The sequence below is a fragment of the Stegodyphus dumicola genome, chromosome 2 (genome assembly GCF_044657685.1).
Source record: "Stegodyphus dumicola isolate Sdum_Otavi_A_Nest chromosome 2, ASM4465768v1".
Lineage (NCBI taxonomy): Eukaryota > Metazoa > Arthropoda > Arachnida > Araneae > Eresidae > Stegodyphus > Stegodyphus dumicola.
In genome coordinates, this window is record NC_140769.1 from 235,700,996 (window position 1) to 235,725,212 (window position 24,217).

The 24,217-nt window shown below is 32.5% G+C and overlaps 1 protein-coding gene across 1 annotated transcript in view; it reads left to right on the plus strand.

The window, feature by feature from the left end:
- The window catches only part of LOC146998905 (uncharacterized), a 64,198-nt gene extending 44,912 nt beyond the window's left edge, over positions 1 to 19,286 (plus strand). Inside the window, exon 3 of the mRNA XM_085811904.1 lies at positions 1,481 to 19,286. Within this exon, the coding sequence (XP_085668030.1) occupies positions 1,487 to 7,687 (6,201 nt within the window). The 5' untranslated portion in view covers positions 1,481 to 1,486 and the 3' untranslated portion in view covers positions 7,688 to 19,286. The remainder of the gene's footprint in view (positions 1 to 1,480) is intronic.
- The last annotated feature ends 4,931 nt before the right edge of the window (positions 19,287 to 24,217 follow it).

Sequence of the window (24,217 nt, forward strand, 5' to 3'; positions counted from 1 at the left end):
AAAGTCTTTAATTCGGACTCGTCGGGACTTCGGCGATTCCGGATTATAGATCATCAATTTAAATCTGGTAAGATGGAATGCAGAAATTATAAAATTAAAGATATGAAACCATTATTTATGAAATAAAAGAGCAATTATGATCTAAAGGGTATCAAAATTTACAAAAAAAAAAAAAAAAGCAAGCTTAATATTTATTTGTTTACTTTATTAAACATTTCTTTCAATGTATGTTGTTTAAGTTGCTTCATTTTATGTGCTAATGCTTTCTCTTTAATTCTATAAACAGATATAATTTCTTGTTCAATTACAAAGTCCCGCTGTTCAAGTCCTGTAATTGCTGTGCTGAGAATACTGACTAACTTGTCAATCGAAATTTTTTCGTTTTCACTAACCTCTCTGTCACTTTCTTCAAGCGTTTATCCATTTTTTGCAGCAATTCCACTTTTTGTTTGATGGGCATCGAAACATGTTTTAACTTTGTAGATCCTTTGGCAGCTCCAGAATCTGAAACTCTTTTTGACATAATCGAAAGTTCAAGCTTACTTCTTATAAAATTGCTCTAACAGTCTCCAAAAAATAATAAGCCGGATCCAATTAGAAGATTAGGAACAACACAATCTGCAACATTAACTGAAATAGATAATTTTAGCCTAGCTTATACCATCTGTTATACATTAAATGCGCATGCGTAAACATATTATGTGCGTGCATATGTGCATACATAAAGGTATTATGTGCATGCGTAAGCACTACGCATGCACAGAAAGTTTGTAGCTTTGAAGTCCGGATTATAGATCATTCTGGATTAAAGATTTTGTACTGTATATGCACACATGCATATACACATGATTTAAAATATGAAAGGTTGACAGTCTAAATGAAAACACAATAGTATCTGAACTTAACAAATTAAGTATTTGAGGTGTTTAATGACAATATTCAATGCCTTTGAAGGACATTTCAAAACTGTTAATATATTAGAACTGTGCAATTTTTGTAAACAAAAGATAAGCAGTTATATATTACCGATACCTTCTAGTAGTGACTTAAAACTTTAATTCAAATATCTCTTCTATTATGTAAATTTTTAAGCAGAAAATATCACTATTTATTTCAGTGTTATTTTTAGGGTTCTTTTAGTCATATGTTAAATATTTAAAATTATAAATTAAATGGCAGTTTTAATTTTAAAATATTTACTTTTATTTTTTTGTTAGCATATATAGCTTTATCATTACAGTGCCCTTGCTCATGCATCAGGTCGCCAGTTTTATATAAAGTCACGTTTGGCAAAACTGGTTGAGACAACGGTCCCCTTAACTTTTTTTTTTTTTTTTGGTGTGTTTGTGTGTGTGTGTGTGTAGAAATAGAAAACATAAACATAACTGTTAAAATTATAAGGAGTGTACAAAAAAAACCTCATTTTGTTTGTTTTTGCTCTTGAAATATTAAAATGGTTTTCTTTATTTTTCTTTTTTAGTAAATCATGGTTCCAGAATACTATGTGGCAGAATTTCTGATCGAAACTATATTAAAGAAGAAACAGAAAACATTTTGCATGACTTTAAATGAAATACAGGATCTGCGAAACAAAGCTGATCCGCAAATTATTCCGTTTCTTAATGAAATCGAAAAGAATCTACAGTGTCTGTGTAACAAAATTCCAGAGATCTTTGAACTAAAGAACAGTGTTCTGTACTTATCTGAAGCATTTCAGTCTATTTACCCTTTTTCAGCACCGTATTCTGAACAATATTCAGAGCAGAAAGCATGCTTATTGAGAGAGAGAAATAAAAGCACTGAGTCTGAAAACTATGCCATTGACTTCTTCAAAAAAATATTACAGTCAGGAAATCCACTACATTTTGAAAAATTATTCCAAATGTTAATTAAAGAAAAGAATGACTTGTTAACTTCTGTTTTTTCTAAATACAGTAGCACTGAAATGCATGACTTTTTCAAACACAAAGTAGATGATTTCATAGTCAGTGGAAACTATGTATATTTGAAAAAGAAAGTAATTAATCTGGATAATAGCATTGAGAAAAAATTGCATTGTGCAACTCTTTATTTACTTACTTGCTTTAAATTCTTGCACTATTTCCAACTCAAACAGTGCATTTCTTATGTTCTAGAAGATGTGAATTATTATTTGAACCAATTTTCCATACTTAGGCAACGTGAGATATTCACAAACATTCCTTTAACTGCAATTAATGATTCAGGTTTTATGGAATTAGGGGATGCTTGGTTTTGTAAACCTTTGGATTTTCGTGTACAAGCAACATCAGGTATTACAAAAGAAGAAAAGATCATTTTACTTATTGTGTCCATTCTTGCATTAAGTAGAAAAGTTTCTGCCCTAAGTGTGCTACATGAAATTGAAGAACATGCTCCAGAGGCCATTAAAATTGGATTTTGTAGTGAATCTGTTTCTACTCAGTTGCAGTTTATCAAGAATAATTCTAAATATTTTAAATTTACTAAAGTATATGTAAGTTTGCATCCTTATTTTGTGTTTCCTAACTTTAAAAAAGTTGAAAAATGTGCACCATCAGAAAGTAGTACACCTTCACTTCAAGTTAAATGTGATACCCTTAAAAGCACTTTTGTCAAATCAAATATTCTGTCCAGTTCTATAGCACAAAGTTCTAATACTGTTAAAAATATTCAAAATAGCCTTGAAAATTACCCTGGCTCATATCATACTAATATTATTCATAAAAATCATTGTAATAATATGGAAAATTTTAAAAATCTGACCTCATCTTGTGATAAATCTTTGAAAGAACTAAAATGTAAAACAGTATGTGGAGATACAACATATTTATCTAGCTATGCAAAATTTGAACTGAATTCTGTACTTTCAGGATCTGATGTAGTTCTTAAATCAAAAGCAAGTGTTTCTCCAAAATTCTTATTAAATACTTCAGAAGCATTAAAGGACTATAACCAAGATAATAGTGATGAATTAGTTAATATTGACAAACAAAAGTTAGAAGAAGCAGTGCTTCCCAATCATGGTAGACTTTCTGAATCCATAAGTATTTCAAGTGAGTTAATGTTATTAAAACTAAGGTCTTGCATTAATTGTATTTTAAAATATTTAACAGATCCAATTAAGCCCTTAATCTTAAAGGCAATTTTTCATATCTTTGAAGATTGTAGAAGTTATTTCTGTGATTTATCCAAAACTGATCAGATAAAATTAATTAAAGATTTTTATTCTGAAGGTATCTTTGATAGAAATAGAATTTTAAGTCAGGGCTGTCAAGCTCTAAATTCTGAATTAAGTTCTGAAGAAATAAGTTTATTAATAGTTGCTTATGTATTGGCTAAGGAGAAAAGAAAGCACTTTTTGAAGTTATTTAAAAGTCTGCAAGCATATTGTGAAATTAACCTGGACTGTACATCTACTGAGCAACAGCAGTTCAACTATTTTAAAGAAAGAAATAAGTTTTTTGTTATTGAAAATTGTGGATATGTAACACTTTGTAATTTTCCTCAATTAAATTACTTGAATTTTGAAAATATTTTTAGCAAATGTGATAAAGCTTTCGCTGATGGTGAGAAAATTCATACTCAATCTGGACTGAGTAATGATGTTAGAGCTGAAAATTTTGAAGATAATGTAACATCCAAAAAAGAAAATGTCACCAATGAAGCATCAGATAGTTTTAGCTTGAGCCCTGAAAAAGGATACCCTGTTTATGAATATTACAATATTGAAACAAGTAATCCTTTTACTGATCAAGCGTATGAAAAATTTGTAAGAGAATCAAAATGTGTTATTCAGGAAAATAGCTCTGCAAAAAGTATTCCTATTTCAAATGAATTTGTTTGTGCAAGAATGCAGAAATCCCTCGAATATCTGAGGAAATATTTTAAAATTACATTGGATTCTCTTCTCTTGGAAGCTATTCTGCATGTCTTAGATGACTGTAGAACGTATGTTTGTAGTTTACATGAAACGCATCAAATTGATATTATTAAAGAAGCATTTTCTTTAAATGATGAACTGAAGAAAGATAGTTACTCTTTTACTGTGCAAAATATTAAATTAAAAAAAGAAGAAAGAAATCTTTTATTTATTACATATTTTCTTGTTCATAAGGGGAAGGATCATTTTGTGAGGATATTTAAGCGATTTAAAGAATGTACTAAAAGTCTTCCCAATACTGCCTTGAATGTAAGAGAGCAGTTTAGTTATTTTAAAGAGAAGCAAAAGTATTTTATAATTGGAAGTGATGGATATGTCACTTTACATTCTCCTCCAGAATTGATGAAATTCATAAATAAATTTCCTAGCAGTGTTTTTCAAAATAATGCAGCAGTTCACATGACTAGCCTTCAGAAATCATCAAATGCTCCTGATAATCAGATCAAATCTGAAAAAAGTAAAAATGAACAAGTAAAACCATGTGCTTCTGAAAGAAACTGCATGCCTATCTCGGCAAAATTTGCTGAGACATCGAAAGATATACTGTCTTTACGAACTGAAAAATTGTTTGAAAACCATGGGGAAAGAAATAATTCTGATTGTTTTTTAGATACAAAGGTATCTGAACCTCGGGTTATTTTAAATGTAAACAAAATAAAAAACGAAAAAATTTCTAGTGAGCCTGCATGTGATAAAGTACGAAACTGCATTGCGTATTTACATAAATATTTTAGATTTAATTTGGAGACTCCACTATTTCATATTTTAAGAGCTGTATTTCATGTCTTAGAAGATTGTAGGGTTCATTTCTGTAGTCTATCTGAATCCAGTCGAATTTATTTCATAAAAAAATGCTTCCGCCCCTTTCCATTTGCCAATGAAAAAATATTAGATTGTAATTTTGAAAATCTGCAGAATTTTAAATTGACTAAAGAAGAAAAAGATTTGATATTTATTGCATATTTATTAGTCAATGAAGAAAAATTGCATTTTTTAAAAATATTTGAAACTTTTAAAGAATATGGAACATCATTGTCACAATTTGATTTAAATGTGTCAGAAAAATTTAATTATTTTAGAGAAAGAGAGACCTTTTTTTGCATTGAAAATAACGAATTTGTTACTTTAAATCCTATTTTAAAATTAGACATTTTGAATTCTGTTAATTCTTCTTTTAATGTGCGCAAAGCAAGTTCTTTATCAAAAGATTCTTTATTTCTAGAAAATCAAACTCATCCTGCCAATCCTCTTGTTACTAATCATGTTTTAACACAGTATTCATGCGCAAAGAACACATGTGATCAAAATTTGAAAGTTAATCACATTTCCAAAACAGCTAAAACAGCAGACTGTGATGTTATAGATGATGATTCTAAAGTAAATCTTGCTCAAAATATTAAAGTTTCTGAAAATATGTATGATAAAAACCATATATTTGATGTGGTATTATCTTGTAATATTTTTATATCTGAAGTTCTACATGAAACAGATTTTAATTTGGGCCGTTTGAATGTAATACTTCACATTTTTGATAATGAACGAATATATTTCTCTAAAATGCCCAACACAGACCAAGTAAATTTTGTAAAAGAAATGTCTGAATATTTTTCAAGCAAAAAAACTAGTTTGGGATTTTTAAAGAATGATTTTAAATCAATACACCCCTTTAAGTTAAGTAATCGGAAAAGATTATTATTGTGTATTTCACATTTTTTATATCCAAATGAGAAAATTAATTACTTAGTTCTCTTTAAAAAAGTTAATGATTGTTATAAATTGCCAGAATATTTATCAACTGAAAATGTACAGCTTATATTTTTTAAAAAGGAGAAAAAATATTTTAATGTTAAAAGAAATGGTCTTGTTGAACTTAATTTCACATATGATTCAAAAAACTTAAATTCTGAGATTTTCTGTGGCCATTCCTCTGCTGATTCAGGTATCTGTACCAGCACTGTGTCTTGTGCTCAAGGGAAAACAAATTGTTTCTCTATGAATGATCCTTTGTCAGTAACAGATACTATCATAGATTTGTGTACAGAAATTGTAGCAAATTCTAAAAGAATTCACTTCGAAAAAATATTCAAAAGTTTGATAAATATTGGGAGTGAAGAGGTTCGGAACTTCGTCAGTTCATTAAGCACTTCAAAAAAATTCAAATTTTTTCAGAATGCTTCACATAAATTTAAAATGAGAGGTGATGGTTATGTAACATTAAAAACTTGTACTAAACCATCAAGCATATATATTAAAACTCATGAAGAGTCAGTTAATAGAGATGAACGTATAGAAGAAGTTGCCCTTGTGTCATCAAATAACTTACTTTGTGTTTCCAATTCATTCACAAAATATGAGAAAAATATTAAAAGTTCTAGTGAGGTTACAAGATCTTCGATTTTGCATGAATCGGCAGAGGCATCTGTATCGTCAAAAATAAGCTTTAATCAAGGAAAGGAAATAAATATGATGTCTCATATAAATATAGATGCATCTAAAAATTCTGATATTGTAAAAGAGCAAAAAAAGAAAATGTCATCAAATGATGAGCTGAAGCAAAATTCTTATTCAGAAGAAATACCACAGAATGTGCAGGCATTGGAGAATAAACATGCAGAAGAAGGAAAACAAAAAGAGCAAAAGAAGAAAATGTCATCAGATGATAAGCTGATGCAAAATTCTTCTTCAGACGACAGACAACAGAATGTGCAATCATTAGACGATAAACGTGTAGATTGTACCTCCCTTGACAAATATGTTAATGATTCTTTTTGCATAAGCAATGATATGAAAACTGATTCTTTCTTAATAACAAATGAAGTTTCATTGTGTAATAACATTACTAAAGAACCTGTTCCTATTGTAGTTAATAATATTTCAAAACCAAGTAAAACGTTATACAGTTGTTCTGATAAATGTTGTGATTTAAAACAAAATATTACTTCTAATTTGGTTTCATCAAGTTTAAAAAATTCCAAAAGTCAGCCAGAATTTGCACAAGCTCATGAGTCTGATAAATTTAATGGAGTAAGTGCTGCATGTCCAAAAGATATTTCTCCTGTATTTAAAGCAGATTTTTTTAATGAACTCGACCGTAAATCTTTTAATAGTTCAGTTTCAGAAAATGAAAGAGAAGTTTCTAATCTTCAAAGACTTCCAGAAAAATCTCCAAAATTTGTAAAATATCCTTCAAGTAAAAGTGACGAGTCCATTTTCAAAGCTTGCAAAGAAACACTGGCCATATCTCTAAAGACAACTACAGGCTACTTTTTAGATCAGTGTAATAACTATTCAGAGGATCATGACTTTACGTTTATAAAATCAGAATTTTTATCATATAACAACATATGCTATTCCGATTATTGCTCAGAATTAGTTGATTCATTTGTTGGCCCTCTTAATTTAAAAATGGATCATATTCTGACCTCTGATACATCAGAAGATGACGAATTAAAAAGTCATGATGTATCGTTTTGTTTAAAAGAGGCAATGAAATTAGAAGAGCATTCTAATAATCATAAACACACAAAGAAAGAACTCCAAATTTTAAATTTTTTTATAATTATTTTGAGTAAATATTCTATAGGTCTTCCAATTAATTTGTTATACACACATTTAAAAATTGCTTCTAAGGAAATTATGGAATATTTGAATGATCACTACCAAGGTAACTTATTGCATTTTTTCCTTGTAAATACAAAATATTTTTATGTTTCACCAGTATCACAAAATGTTTATTTGCGACAATGAGCATTGTTATAGTTTTAAATGTAAAGAATCATTTAACTATGCCAGTTGGGATTCATAATTATGTCATTTTCTGTAAATGTGGTCTTAAAAATTATTATACAGGATGACTTAAAGAGAGAATATTAGGTATATGATTTTTATTTGTTCTGAGTATGACAGAGTTATTTTCAATAATTTTTACATTTTGCTTAAAATTCAGTTTGATTATTATGTGATATATTTTGTTTGAATGGGCATATGAAAAACTTTGCCGAAATTTTATAAATAGGTTTCAAATGCTGTAATTCTGTGAATTAATTGTTATTTTTATTAATTGTTTTGTGCAGCAATTCCAAAATGGTAAAAATATGAAGTAAAAATTTTCTTGATGCTATAAATTTTCTGTTTTTCTAAGGTAATAATGAAGATTTCTGCTATATTTTTCATATTATTCACCACTCTTTCTAACCTTCTAATTTCTGTGTGGAAATGTGTGATATGTTGAATTGTCTAATACTATTGATTATGCATTTAAGGTAATATAGATGCAAAAGTTTGGCTGCACCAGACCTTATGAGCCCACCAGCGGCCGAGCGGTAAAGTTGCTGAACACTGGTAGTTCGGTCTGAGGTTCGAATCCCGCGAACGGGCTGGCTGCATGGGTGTTTTCGTGGTTTTCCCCATGTGTAACGTATATACGAGCCAGTTTCCCTTAGAAAGTCCTCCACGAAAGGCATCCCTCCCCTTAGGCAGATAGCCCTAGTGTGCTTTGCCATAATTAAATACACCAAGACCAACACCAGACCTTATGATTGTGGTGGCCAACTTTTTTCCAAATTATCTGGAATTTTGCTAACTTAATCATTTGAGCAGTGGCTTTATTTTAGTAAAACTACATATGTTAAGGTCCTCTAATGTCGTGTGACATTGCAATATTCCAAATCAAGTGTTCGGAATGTGTAATAATTAGATTACAAATTTTTAATTACTTAAAATTTCTGTTTTGCTGTTTAGTTTGCACATTTAAATAGAAAAGAGTTTAATTTTTATAATGAGATTCTTCAATGCAAGTTGTAAATGTAATTAATGATCTGATATTTTAACTGTTTCACAAGTGGATAAGCATAGGAATGTAAATATTTAAAATAGAGCGAGAATGTTTTCGCATCATTGTTGTTAGACTGTAAATAACTTTAAACATGTTTTAACGAAAGAAAACAAAAGTTATTTTAACATAAAGAAGGAATGGTTAGCTTATGACAAAAAGAAGAGAGAACTTTGTTAAATTCTTTTGAAATGCAGAGAAAATTTCTTTAAAATGAATGCCACTGCAAGGTATGATTTTGTATGATTTTAAAGGTGATATGTTTCACTGTATTTGTTATTTGGTAACAAAATTTAAAAGTCATCCATGACTTGTGAAAGATTACTTTAATACAGGATGTTCGCAAAGTCCCTTAACACGTGAAATTATTTTGTTATAACTTTAATAACACATACAGTTATTTAACCCAAAGGTTCATATATGCACCACCACCATCCCATGCATAGTCTTACTCATCCAACATTGCATATTATTCAGAAGAGTTGAACAGTCAAGGCTCTGGCTTCTCTTTTTTTAAAGTTCCTATGGTCATACATCATAATATAAGCCAATCTCTGTAGCTAGAGTTTTGTCAACAGTTTTGCGCAGTAAGACCATATTTTGAGGCTGGGTTTTTGTTGTATTGCCTTTTTTAGCAAGACAATCTCCATAGTTGGAGTTTTGTCAACAGTTTTGGACAGAAAGGCTGAAGACTTCACCATATTTTTAATGAAAACTTGAATATCTTTAGCTTTTGCTGCTGCTGCAGGCAACTCTAATTGTTTACTGGAAGTTGTGTTTTTAAATTAATAGAGCATACTTTTGCCCCCTTTAATGGATTTTTATTAATGAACTCAATGTTCTTGTAAATTGTTTCATTGTAAATGCACGTTCAGCTGCACAGAAAAAGTGCTGTGGTTAGTGACACTGACTGCTGAAGGGCTTGCGTTTGAAACTCGTGGAAAGCATTGATGTTTGTAAATGTATAGATTTGAAACTCATGGAAAGCATTGATGTTTGTAAATGCTGCATGGGAGCACTTAAAATATTGGTAGGCCAAGTATGAAGTGACTTAGGGAAAGAGGGGGGTGGGAGACCTTTGGCTTCTTCTGCATCCAATTTAGGGTGGAACTGCACAGTTAATGCTTTGCTTTGTAGCAGTTAATCCTAATGTAGTGTCCCCCCAAGTAACTCTATGTGTATAAGTTATTAACAACTATAAAACATTTTAAAGTTTACGTCCGACTTATTACGTCAAGTGCCTCTACGGCAGATTTATCAGTGAGCCGGCAGCATCGCGCATCATTAGCAATAGCCGGCGATACCCACATTGATTGAAACATTTTGCACTGCCTGCCGTGTTGTCAATAGTGTCATAAGGAATGGCATATGCGAGATCTATGCAGCACTTTTTGTAGTAACATTCCAGTAGAGTTTTCAGGCGCTTCAGCAGCTGTTTCACCTAATTCTTATCTGCAAAGCAACGATTCTAAAAATCTCTGAGATTGGTAATCCCATAAGTCTTCTTCCTGCCATGGCTAAAATATTAATGAAATTAATTATTCTAACAGTATATAGAGTAGTTGTTTTATTTTTTAACAATTTATCAGATGAAATCAATGTAATTTGATTTCAGGCAAGGTCGCTCATCGGTACCTAAAATGCTAATTTTTAGAAAAGCACTTGAATATTTTAACAAAAAGAAAATGGCCCTTTTTTAAGTCCCTGAACTAACATGATGAAGTGTGACATGCTGTGTTGCTATTCATTTCATCATCTACAAATGTCCTCTGGCTATCATTGAAATTCTTTATAGCTACTTAAAAGAAAATTTGGGTAAAAATTTTAAGCTCTCGTATGAAATCTGCAAGAGTTTTTGTCGATGAAAACTCAACAGGGATATCATTTAAACTAGACACAAAAATCACAGAACACTTAAGAGAGAGCTCTATCAACTAAATTGATTTTGCTTTACAATGCTTCCTTGTTAGCAGCTGGTGTGGAAAATCTCAGAAATTGATTACAAGTATTCCAAAGTGAGGTTCTTGATATCTCACTGACACTACATGTTTCCTCTGAAACTGAATTTAAAAAATTACTTCAATCAGACATGATATTTTTAACTTAGTTTCTTGATTTTATAACTGTGCGAATCATGTCATTAGAACCATAAAAAATATAATCTGCTGGTTATAAATATATATATATATATATATAAGCAACCCCAAAAATTTTTCGTTATTAAAAAAAAAAAATAGTGAAAAGGTTGTTACTGTTGTGTCTAATAGAAAAGGGATCTGTATGGAAAAACGAAATAAGTAATTATACTCTGTTACTTACCTGGATAACACTGTGTAAAATTTGAAAGGAAATTCCAGCATGAAATGGTAACGCTTTGTAATTCAGTATTGCTGTGTCACATAGAATAACTAATTAAAGAAATCAGTTTAAAGATCTAAACTTCAGAAACATTTTTATAATCACTTGCTAAATATATCAAGATTTGATGTCTGAAGAAACTGAATCTTATTTAAATCTACAACGGTACTCTTGAAGATGTAAAAACTTGAAATTATGATGTGTATTATTTCATTCTTTTCATATTTTCTTGTGCAACTTAGGGAGGAATATGTTATATTGTTTCATTTAAAAGTAACACAGTAATTGTGTGTAGAATATTAGTTTATTCCAAATTTTGAAATGTGCAGAATGTTTCACCTAGCCATTTAATGAAAGAAATTAGTGCGAAGTCTGAACTTATGATCAATTGGTGACATTTTTTTCTTCAAAACGAGAGGTTTTTAAATGTATCTCTGTTTTGAAGTATTCTACTACATGTCAATAAAGCTGTCCTGTTAACATGAAAAATTCCCAAATCGAGGTGGAAGTATCTAGTCACATTGTTGATTACTACTTTTGTTTTGACATTTAAGTTTTCCCTATCATGTAATGTGCATCAAGTTTTTAACACTGACAGAAAAATGCATGGTTAATTTAATAGTTTGATACTTGAAAAAATGAAGTGGAAATCAGAGAAAGGAAGCCAGTGACAAAGTGAGAGAGTTCTATTTTATTGCAAAATTGTTCTATTGCTGAGCTGAGTGTATTTAATTATTTTAAAACTGAGCGATAATGTATTTTTGGAATGTGTCGTGGTGCATTATTAAACAACTTACCGTGACCTGTGCATGATTATAGTGAACCAGCATCGAAATACGTTGATTTATAAAATTTATAGCTGCCCTTCAGACTGGCAGAAATTTTCTATGATTAAAAATAGCATTTTATATGTAATGAATAGTTTTCGTGTTATAGGTTTGAGCAGGTCGTCTTGTATTTCCTGATGTAGGAAGGTGAAAGTCATTCAGATATATTTTCATTTCATTTAATGTACATTGAAGTGCCACTGAATTAGGGATAGCAAGTCAATAACGAGTTCGGCCTCGTCTGCCTTTGCCAAACTTCGGATAGAGCCGTCCATAATTCAGGAAGGGTCGCTAGTGCTGTGTGGTGTGGTTTCACACCTTTCTCCAAAACTTCCGAAAGGTGCTCAATAGGATTTAAGTCAGGGCTTCTGAGTAGCCAGTTCATGACAGAGAATTCAGAGGAATGCTCACCCATCCAAGCAGTAGCGAATTGGGACCTGTGAAAGGTGCAGTTAGTTATCTTACTGGAGTACTCCTTTTTCCTTCTGAATGACAGGACAACATAAATGGATGAAAATGACCACTGAGTAACTCTATGTACTGAATCATATTGAAGGAGGTTGGTGCAAGTATTAAGGATCCCCAAAACACTGCCATGATTTAGACGCCATGCCTTGTGCAGTTCCAACCTGGCATGCAGGATCCATAGCTTCATGAGCCATACTCCTCAGCCTCTCATCGATATTAAGTAGTCGGAATCGAGACTCAATGCTACTCGTATCCAGTCCTTTAGAGTCCATTCTTTGTTCTGTTGCCCAGGCAAGACGTGCAGCTCAATGGCATGCATTGAGCAATGGTACTCTCGTGGGTCTACGTCTTACGAAGCCCATGTGGTGAAGCGAGCATTGCACGATATGTTTACTGACTGGCACTGTGATTTAGCTTGGTGGTAATTTGAGCTAATGTTTCCCTTCGCTGCTGTGTACAATATGGCTTAGCCATCTCACGCCATGTTTGTTCAAGGCTAATTGTCTTCTGCAATTTGCCCGATCGCTAGTTCCCCCCTACCATCCGTGTATTTCTGGTATACTTTTGTTACTGTCAACCTTGAAAATCAGCCCTCTGATGATTTCGGAAATTGAAAGGCCCATACATCGAGCGTCTACTATCCATCTCTGATCGAAGGGCGTCTAAACCAGAAGTTTTACCCATACTGACAATTGAAACGACTGATTAATAACAATACCATAGTACTATCTATATATGCAGTTACCGCAATGCCCTTACATGAGTGCAGCGCTACAAAATTTGCATAGCCATGTCTATCCTTAATTCAGCGGCACTTCTGTATATTTAATATAGACTATATTGGTTTTGTCATGGATTTTTATAACTTTCAAGAATGTACTAAGTGGTTTTGTTTTGTAAATCTGTTGCTCACAAACTTTGTTATTGATTCGTTTTATAATATTTTCTGTAATATTATTGCTAAGCATTGTTAGACATTCCATAATAAATTTCTTTCTTGTGGAATTAAGGATTTGGAGGATCTGCTGAAGGGAGCTTTTGAAAAAATATCCATGGAACCGTAATTCAAAGAAATAAAGATTAAAATTATTTTTATATGTTAATTTTATTATTGTGAAAACAGTTTCAATTGCTATTTTAAAACAGTTTGAACTGTTATTTGAATTTTAATCTTTTAAGGCCTTTTAGGTTCTTTTAGAATTTGTTTAAGCATAAAATTACAGTGGAACACCATTAATATGTTTTTCAAGGGACCATACGCAAATGACATATAAATGAAATTTTTATTTCATCTGTAATATGCAAATCATGCATATCTTAGCTGCAGAATTTTAATGCTGCTAATCTACTATTGATATTACATAATATTATTATCATACTTTCAGTTTGTTTAAAATATTAACTATGTTCAAATAAATTTAAAATAAATATTTTAATATAATAATTAATATTAATATTTTGAACAATTTTTAAAATTATAAGAATGCAAATTTCTCTACATTTCTGCCTGGATTGTAAAATCTTGAATAAGAAATTCCCCTCCCCAAGAAATTTTAAAGCAAATTTTTAATTTTTCTTGAAAGAAAAGTTTTTAATTGTCATCTGACGTGTCTAACGATTCTGAATTTTAAGCAAAGCGCTATGAATCAAATTCAGTTCTTGAAATTCAAATGTCTTGACATCATTACTTTGGCATCTCAGTTTACGTATTCCTCAGTTGTATTGTCTAATCCTGCTTTAATGAACGATTTTTAATTGTTTGTTGTTTATTTGAGTCTGGCCGAGTAACATCATATTCATACCTTCAAAAATATTTAAATTTTTCTGTGTATTTCTTGTAGTATATTTTGAAGGGCTATTTGAATCAACCTTTGCCTGTAAAACATTTTCAAATTATTAATGACGCTATCTTAAAGGCTCTTAAGGTTGTACTACACTAATGCAATTTTCACATTTTGCAAGAAATATGTCATTTGAAGATCGATACAGTAGTCCGTAAAAAGTAAAATTTTGCAGTTCGTCTCCTCATAGTTTTGTCTTATTTTCTTTTGAGTCATTGTGTAAAAATGTCTGTAATCATCCATGCTTTTTTTTTTTATTATTTATATTTTAATAGCAGAGTTTTAACATGTTTGACGCATCTTAGTTTTTGTGATTTTCCCATAACTAAAGATTATTTTACATACCATCAGCATTTGCACGAAGTAAAACAGCGTGACTTTCTTTCTCTGCTTAGCTTCATAACATTGGTTGCATCTAAAAGCTTGGGTTCTTGCAGGCATAATTTTAAAGCAAAGAGCAGTTTATTCAACAGTAAAAATGTCTTTTAAGTCATATCCATCTATTTTGATAGATGAATTCTTAAACCATTCTTCAACCGACTTAGCAGGAATGTTTTTTTTATTCTCAGTTTATTATGGTAGAGATTCGATGTCGCAGTTTAAATTTATGCAGCCATTCAGTTGAAAAACAAGCTTCCTTCACATTCAGTCGAAGTGCTACTTCGCGATTGACATGGGGCAATTCAGTAAAGTATTGGATGCATGACACTGAATGAAAAATTTCATCAATGGCTAGGCCTCAGGAATCTTTCCACCTTGAACACATAATAACTTTGAAGCGGGTTGTCCACAAATTTCTGCTCTTTCTTCAACTTTTTTCTTGTCATAAACAACTTCACAGGAATATCAAATATCAATTTCTTTCCTAACTCAACTTTCGTCAAACCAATATTTTTGTCAAATTCTTTTTTAAGATTAGAATTTTATCTTTTAACTAGAGTACTTTTCGCTTTCCTGATATTTTGTATCATTTAATTATGCTCCACCTAGTTTACATAACCCAGCGTCCTATTCAGGGGGGGGGGGGAAATCTATTTTCTTTTTTAAGTATTCCTTCTTTTCATGAACTGGTTATCAACTCCTATACCAGATTGTGATGTCTCATGGCTTTGTTTCCTTCTCCTGTTCCCGTTCTGAAAAAAATATTTGAATGGTGGAACTGTGAAATGTAAAACCAATGCAGCAAGTCAAGCAAAAAAACGACATATAAGAGAAATAGGTCTGAATTGGGACCAAGATGAAACGGCGTGTACAAGACGTTTAAATGAGAAATGTATGAACGATGCCCCCCTGTATATTAACGGTTTAGATTGTTTATTAAAATTGCATTAAATTCAGATTCTTGAATAAGTTTTTTTTTTTATTTTTATTATTATTATTATTATTATTATTACAAATGTAAGGCTGTTTTGGTAGTTCCAAAACAAAGAATTTCATTATCAAACACTGCATCCTTCAACGTAATATAATTATGGGATTCAGTATGCATTCATGGAAGTTTTAAAATTTCGCAAACTTTCAGCAGTTCAGCCTGCAGTATTTTATCAGTATTTGCTGAAATACTGTAATGTAACTGATATTATTTGATAGAAGTAAAGATTTAAATTTTGTTAATATGCAGCGATTTGATTTATATATCATATGGTATTTTGTTCATTAGAATTTTTATATGTAGTAGTTTTGCCTGTGTACACCGTGTCCAGATAAGGCTTCTTGCGGCTTTTCTTTTTATTACCAGTGGTCGTAGACATATGCTTCAAATTCTGATAATATTCGTGTTGTGGCATTTTTAAATTAAAGAAAATCAACACAAATTATGAAATCTGACTTTTATACGATCTTATGGCCTTCATAGTTATATTTAATAAAAGTTTTAAACTCTTTCTCTAAAACTGAACACAGAAAGTTTGACAAAAATAAGATCCGTACGACAAAAGTTTCATATCACCCTCAGGTACAGTACGCAGACTGAAGAACAAAATGTTGCAATACTTCGTAACTGAAACTGAAATATCAGTTTTAAAAAGTTTCTGCTGTTAATAGATTAAGTGACTAGGACTGAGTACCTGTACGTTGTTTTGGGAAGTATTAAACAATATACTTTTTTGAAAAAGTTGCTCTTATTCACAGAATTTTTGTAAAATTTGTAGTCCAGAACAGTGGTCTCAAACTGGCGAGGCGAATGGACCAGGGGTTGGACAAAAATATGGAAACACCTTTAAAAAAACATGTTTCTTTGCTTAATATGGCGTAGGAAACCCGTTGGCATCCAAAACAGCTTGCAGTCTTCTCGGAATGGATAAATACAGTTCCTGTATGTTTGCCAAGGGAATATTATACTATTCTTCCTGCAAAACGGTAGCAAGTTCAGATAACGATGTTGGCGGTGGATAACGAGAACGCACTTTCCGTTCCAATGTAGACCACAAAGGTTCGATAATATTCAGGTCTGGTGACTGTGGTGGCCAGGGGAGATGGGAGAACTCATCCTCGTGCTCAGAAAACCAGTCCTGGACAATGTGAGCTGTGTGAACAGGGGCTTTGTCGTCTTGGAAGACACCATCACCACGGGGAACAAAGTTTGTACCATGGGATGAACTTGATCGGCCAAAATGTTCACATAAGTCTTGGCAGTCATGTGCCCTGACACAGTTATCATGGGGCTAGCAGAGAACCACGATATGGCTGCCCAAACCATAACAGAACTCCCGCCATGTTTCACTCTTGGCAACAAGCAGTCTGTATTATAGGCTTGAGATGGCGTTCTCCAGACGTAAACTCGGCCAGAAGTGGGAAACAATGTGAAAGAAGACTCGTCAGACCATATTACTCGCTTCTACTGCTCTATAGTCCAGGCTTTATGACTTAAACACCACCTTTTCCTGTTACGTGCATTAGCATCACTGATGAGTGGCTTCTCAATTGCAGCACGTCCAGCAATTCCCTGTTTATGAAGCTCCCTTCTAATTGTTTTGGTACTCACAGGGTTCGGTAACACAACATTCATTTCAGCAGTAACTTTTGCAGCTGTGGTCTTCTTATTTTTCGTCACAATTGCCCTTAATGATAGTCTGTCACGATCACTCAGGACACACTTTCGTCCGGGCTGTGATTTAGCAGATGATGTTTTTCCGCTTTTCAAATATGCGGAATAAATCTTCGATACAGTACCTCTTGAAACACTAAACACCTCGGCCACCTTGCTTACGGAAGCACCTACCATACGTGCTCCAACAATTTGCCCACGTTCGAAGTCTGTTAACTCTGACATAATGCAATGACAACCTCACTTAACAGTACTCCGACAACAACTGAACTGTTTAGCACATTTACGAAGTTGTATAGGTGGCGTCAGTAGTCAAAAATGCCAGCGCCACCTACATATTTCATTGAAATCAATCTTTCTTTTCAAACATGCATTTCACAAGGTGTTTCCATATTTTTGTCCATCCACTGTAGCTCTAGAGGCAATTGTTCACGGCTACCCACGTGTGCATTTCCCGTAAAATAACTAGCATTATTATGACAAGAATCTGAATAAAAAGGTTTTTAAGATTTGAATGATCTGGAGTCAAATTCTGCGTTATTTTTATAACTAAAAACGAACGCCTTAGAAAATCTACAAATGGAGCTATTAATTTAAACTGTGATCTAAATCTTCTTCAAAGAATTGAAGCTACAGATTTGTTTAACTTTTATTTGTATCCCCCTCCTCCCGAAAGATAAATGCCACACTTACGAAGTTTCGCAATAAGAATCGTTGTTTTGTTTAGGAGTACTTTTATACACGAGCAGTTTTGTACCCCTTAACTAAAAGTTAATAAAAAAAAAGCCAGAATAACCTATGTTTATCTCCAACTCATGAAAATAGTTTCTAGTAATTTTTCGCCGAGGTTAAGAACTCAAAATTGAAACGCCATGAGATGTAGCGGAATGTTGCAATAGGAAATAAAGAAGTTCATATTTATTTACATACACATGTATTTATTTTATATGCGTTGAAGAAAAATCTAATAAATGCAAGAAAGAGAAGATATCATATTTCATTCTCAAGTGTTGTCCCACTTAGCAGGTTTTCGTAATTTGTTTATTTTTTGTTCAGAGTACGTTATTTAGTGGTTAGTGAACAAATTAGAAGATTTGAAATAAATGTCAGCCTGAAAATTTAATATGTAGCTGTCAGCATGTTTGAACTACAAAGTGCAACCAACAAAAATTTCTTGCGTATCGACCTTTAGATTTCATACCAGACCGAAAGGCCTGGGTTCGAATCCGGATGAAGGCATGGATGTAATTTTTTCGTCACTTCATATGAGGCAATGGTGGCCCACCTATCAGATGCCTCCATAATAAAGTGACCACTGCTTCTGCCCTTAATAGTGGGCCAACGCCCATAGACAGGTGGAACCCGCTATTGGGGGGAGAAAACTTTAGATTTCAAACAGAAAATTAGTGTGCACCTGATTATTTTCTTTGTATAGTTGTTTTGTTAAATATTTAGTAAGTAAAATATATGTATATATTTCGAAAATGCTTATGCTCGATCTTTCTCTGGTGCCATTTTACACACCCTAAAGTTAACTTTGCTACTTCAAATTTTATTTAGATTCTCTATCATAGTATTTTGTGTCGCATAATTGACATATATTTTGCACACCTCTCAAGATTTTGACAGGTTTCTTCTTCCTGCTTCAGTATGAATTTTACTACATAAAAGAAGCAGAATTCGTCGTGCCTTTCCTTAGAAAAATCAGTCATATTATGGAATATATAACCATGATTGATCCTGATTGGAGATTTATAAAAAAAAAAAATCTGATTTAGTTATTGAATGAATTTCTATTTTCTTAAATCATTGAATGTAACATAAATATACTAGAAACTGTAATTTCAGCATGTGATACTCTTTATGCACGTAAAATGTGATAGCGTGAGATGACTTCTGAGCAATTTATTTTGCTTTAAAATTTTGTACAGATATTTGAATATATTTTAATAAAACGCTTTTGGAATTGTTGTCATTTATGCTTATCCTTTAACATGAAAATTTTCAGTATCGTGATTTACAGCAAGGCGAATGAAAGTATTCCAGAGAAAATATTAAATTAGATTCTCACTAGCGTGGAATGTCATCCGAAAAATCAGAAAGTTTTCCCAGAAAGTCTGGAAAATTACCTCTCGAATAATAAAAAGTTCATCCTCAAAACAGAACACAGTAAACACAAAATGCTACTTTTAAAAAGAACGCAAATAATAATTACTGTGTAGGGTTTATATTTATTTTAACTAACATTTATTTTAAGTTTAAACTATCTTTGCTGTCAAGCCTTACTTTCCCCTGGAACTGCCAATGCCAGAGTATGTAAATTTTAGTAGAACGCGCAAGGATTCAAATTATCAGCGGAAGTATTCTGAGTTAAATAGAAAGGAAACGAGTTCGAGGTGTGCTGTTCGTACTTCACGAGCGCGGAGGTAGTTAGCCTGAAATTGAAGAACCCCGCGTTTCGGTCTGTGTGCTTGCCTAGGAGAATTGTTAATTGTTCAAGTGATATTCAAAGTTTGCTGAATTAGCAGCGGTATTGTAAAACGCGGTGAGGTTAGTTACTTTTAGAGAGCCTCGTAATTAGAGTCTTGTTATTATTTCTTTTCAGGTTCTTATTTTTATTTTACCGCCGAGTCGGCGTAGTTTGTGAGCGTCAAGAGCACGCAATTGTAACTTCTTAAGTTGAATAAAAAGGGACTTAAACCCTTAGCAAGACTCTGTCATTTTTCCAGTCACCTCTTGGTTGCGTGCAAGTTGGAGGCGCGCAACTCTACAACTGTTGCTCAGCAATATATTTTTCTTGCCAAAAGTATTTTATCAACTTGCAGCTCTTTCTTCGTGAGACGAAGCTAGGGCAAAGAACGTCTATGAACGAATACATATTCTTTGACTAGGATTTTCGACGTATGGGGACAACAGATTTCGCCCCGCCTCTGGTTTGCCAAAATGCAGTAGGGAAAGGAAAGAAATTGCCGCTTAGATGCTGCGCCCGGGAACGAATGACTCCACTGCTACCTGACTTGTAATGAGTTATTCTTGTCACATTTCTTTGGAATGCAATTGTTCTATTACTGTTCTCTTTAGAAGTGTAGTTGCTCGTTAGACATAAATAACATAAAGAAGTCATTACATTGTGTAATTGTGTATCATAATTAGTAAATATGCATGTGTGGCTACAGTGTTTTAAGATTAAGTTCAGTATTCTTATTTCTTAGCTTTCGATATATGATTTTTGTAACAATTGGTGCGTTTACACAGTTGGCGACGCTAATGGAACTAATCTTTTGGAATAATGTCTAAGTTTCAGAGTATGATTTTCTGAATCTCGTCAATTTTATTAAAATGATAAAATAAGTGAAATGTGACGAAGTCATACTTTACTTTAGAGAAGGGAAAGTAGACTTGTAGGTGCCGAATCTGATGACTAAGAGAGCGGTTGGAGAATTGTAAAATTTTTCTTTGCTGCTTGACGAGAATAGAAATGTATGACGGTACATTCTGGCGCATCAAAAACCAATTATTCCACTAAGCTTTTTCAGGCCTAACACACTGGATTTTGTTACTCTTTGTCCATTATCTTAGTTTTCACTGGCTGTCCCTCTAAGAGGGTGGGTGGTTTTTTTTTTTTTTTTTTTTTTTTTTAAATTACCGCTTTCCTTTTAAAAAAGTCATTACTGGTCTTTACTAGAAATTTCTGTAATCGTGGTGAACTTTCTTCAGTGCAAGAAGATATTATCTTTTTGTCTCAGGATCATCGCTTAAAAAATCTCTATCACAGTTTGTTTGAAAAATTCAAGATTACTATTCGTCATCTCGATTAAATCATGATATGCAGAAATTCATTCTATTCTGCAGTCACTACATGAAGGGCAAAACGAGATTTTTTTTTTCTTTTTTCAATGATTTTCCATGATAATTTTGCGAGCAGTATGTTGAGCATATCAGTTGTCATTCGAAGAGGCAGGTGTCGAAATTTTTTTAGACTGCGTAAAGTAATCAATCAATAGGTAATCGTCAACATTTTTGCTTCCATGGCAAAACCATTAGATCATATTAGTGCTTAATCCCTCTATACTTTGCACACAACATTTCAGATATCTCCGTTATTGTCGGTGGCGTAATTTGCCAACTCGTGGGCCCCTATGCAAAAAGATTGTCGGTCCTCGCTCTGCATGATTTACAGAATTTAAAAAAAAAAAAAGTGGAAACAAAATTGTTTTTCACTGATGATTGATCGCACTTGGATTAATTATTAAGCAATATAAGGTTCGATGACTCCGGTAATACTGAGATGAAAGATAATTTTTTATGAGATTTTCCTTTCATTTGCGTTAAGTAAATCTATAGAGAAAAGAAGCATGCCATGTAAAAACACAAATTAAAAGGAAACATGCAGAAATATAGAACAAAGAGAAGTCCTAGATTAACAGATATTATATAAAATTTTTATTTCCTATGAAATTTACGCAAATGTAAGGGTTTTTTTTAATCGTAATTATTATTTATTATTCTTTAGAAATGAATAAATGACTTGTTAAGTTACAGACGAACAGCATAATTAGTAAACATACAGAATGTGCACAATAATTTACTTAACTCAAAATATTAATTATTCAAAAACTTGCAAAAATAAATACCGTATTTGACGGCATATAAGACGCACTTTTTTTCCTAAATTTGGTCTCAGAAAAGTTACCTGTGTCTTATTCGTGAAGTACACAGGCTAACTTTCAATACTGAATGCTATTTTTAGCCCGGATAAAGATCTAGACACACATGACTTTTTCTACAGCTACATGTGCGTGGCCTTCTAAATAAGGGTGCGTCTTATATGCAAAGAATCTGTAATCCTTAGAGATTCTTTGTTATATGCACGGTAAATAAATGTGAACCCTTCTTTAATGTAAAAAATACATTACCTAACCTAAAAATATACATTAAAATTTCACAAATAAAATTATTCGACGATATATTTTTACTTCCTTGTACGAAGTAAAAAGGAAGTATTCTATTCGCGAAAAGTTTCTGCCAGCATATTTTAATGAAAATATCCATTTTGTCCGCTATCAAATGCAATTTAACGATGTTTTTGCGTGACATCTGTACGTAAGGACAAACTAAAAGACTTAAAAAGAAAAAAATATAAAACTGCTTTAAAATGAATTCTGAAGAGAATTTTTCGTGGTGTCTGTACGTATGTATTTCGCATAACTCAAAAACGAGTAAGTAGCCTCAGAACGTTGAAATTTTGTATATAGGACTGCTATAACATGTAGATGTGCACCTCGTATTTTGGTTGCAATCGTCCGCACAAAACGTATATAAATATATATATCCACTCTGTTACCCGGTTCAATGAGCTCAGTTTCTTTACTCTTATATGTTTCTAAAATATGCATTTTTTGCTTTAAAAATGATTGAATTATGTTGTTCTTATCTTCTGGTTAAGATTTTTATGCCTTTAGGAAATCTGAAAGCAATATTTGTTGAATTGTCAACAATTTAAAAGCTGTTTAAGTGGGGTTAAGCCTAATTTTTAACAACTTGGCGGACATATTTGTTTACATTTGAAACAGCAGAATAGTAGTTTTTAATATAGATATTTTGAGTTTTTGTGTATTTTTGCCTTGTTGCGAAGTGAGAACTGAATTAATTGAATGAGAAATACTGAATCGTGTGTGAAAAACTGTTCTTTTTTGTTTTGTTTGCTTAATTTCTTTTATACATCGTTCTAGATTTATTATAGTACTTGTATAGAACATGTGGCAACGATTAGATAATTCTTCAAAGGATATAAATTTTGTGCATTCTTTTATACATCGTTCGCATTTCTTTTATACTTTTATAGTACTTTTATAAAACATGTGGCAACGATTAGATAATTCTTCAAAGGATATAAATTTTGTGCATTCTGAGTTATAAAATACCATAGTTGGAATACTAGGACGGACAATGCAAACGGCCGGATTATGAATAACTCTCTGCTATTAGGCTTGTTGCCCCTCACACTCCTACCCGCCTGTATCATAACGACACAGGTGAAATTCTAGATCTTGTGCTACTCAAAAATATGAGTACTACTCCTCTGCTGGAACTTCACGAAGATTTGATGTCTGACCATTTCCCGATAAGCTTTGATTTTTACGGAATTTACCCGCCCCTAAAGAAAATTTTTTACAAAGTTAACTGGAGCAAATTCACTGATCAGCTTAAAGACTATCCCTGTAATTGTAGTTTTAATCACTATGGTGACATTGAAAATCAAGTCTACTTACTTATGCATAAAATGCAAATTGCTATTAAGAATGCCTCTTCTAGAAATTCTGTAAATCGTCTTGCACTCCCGACTAAAATAAAAGAGTTAATTAAAAGAATAAATCAAGTCGAGAAACAATGGCAGTTATCCCGAAATATTCATGACAGAAGACACTTAAATTACCTAAACAGGAAAATTAAAAAGATATCCAAGAATTCCGCTGTGATAAAGGGAATTTCTTACTTGAAAATATGGACTTACAACCGAACTCAGTCTGGAGGATTGCGCGGTCTCTAAGGACAAAAAGCAGGACCAATTCCGTCTCTCCTATTAATCACATGGGTGTCACGCACCACTCAGAAGCTGAGATTGCAAACTTAATGGCTGAAGAGCTAGGAAAGGTTTCCAAGCCACACCCTGAAGAAAACACTGAGCTTGAAAAAGAAATTCAGTACTCGGTTCAATCTCTGAAAGGCAGCACCCCCTCTAATTTTATTGAACTCACCTCTCCCAGAGAATTGAGGTAAATTATTAAACAACTTAAAGTCGGAAAAGTAAAAGGCTTTGATGAAATTAGAGACGATGCTCTCAAAGCTCTTCCTAGAAAATGCGTTGTTCTGCTCACAAAAATTTGTAATGCTTGCATAAAACTG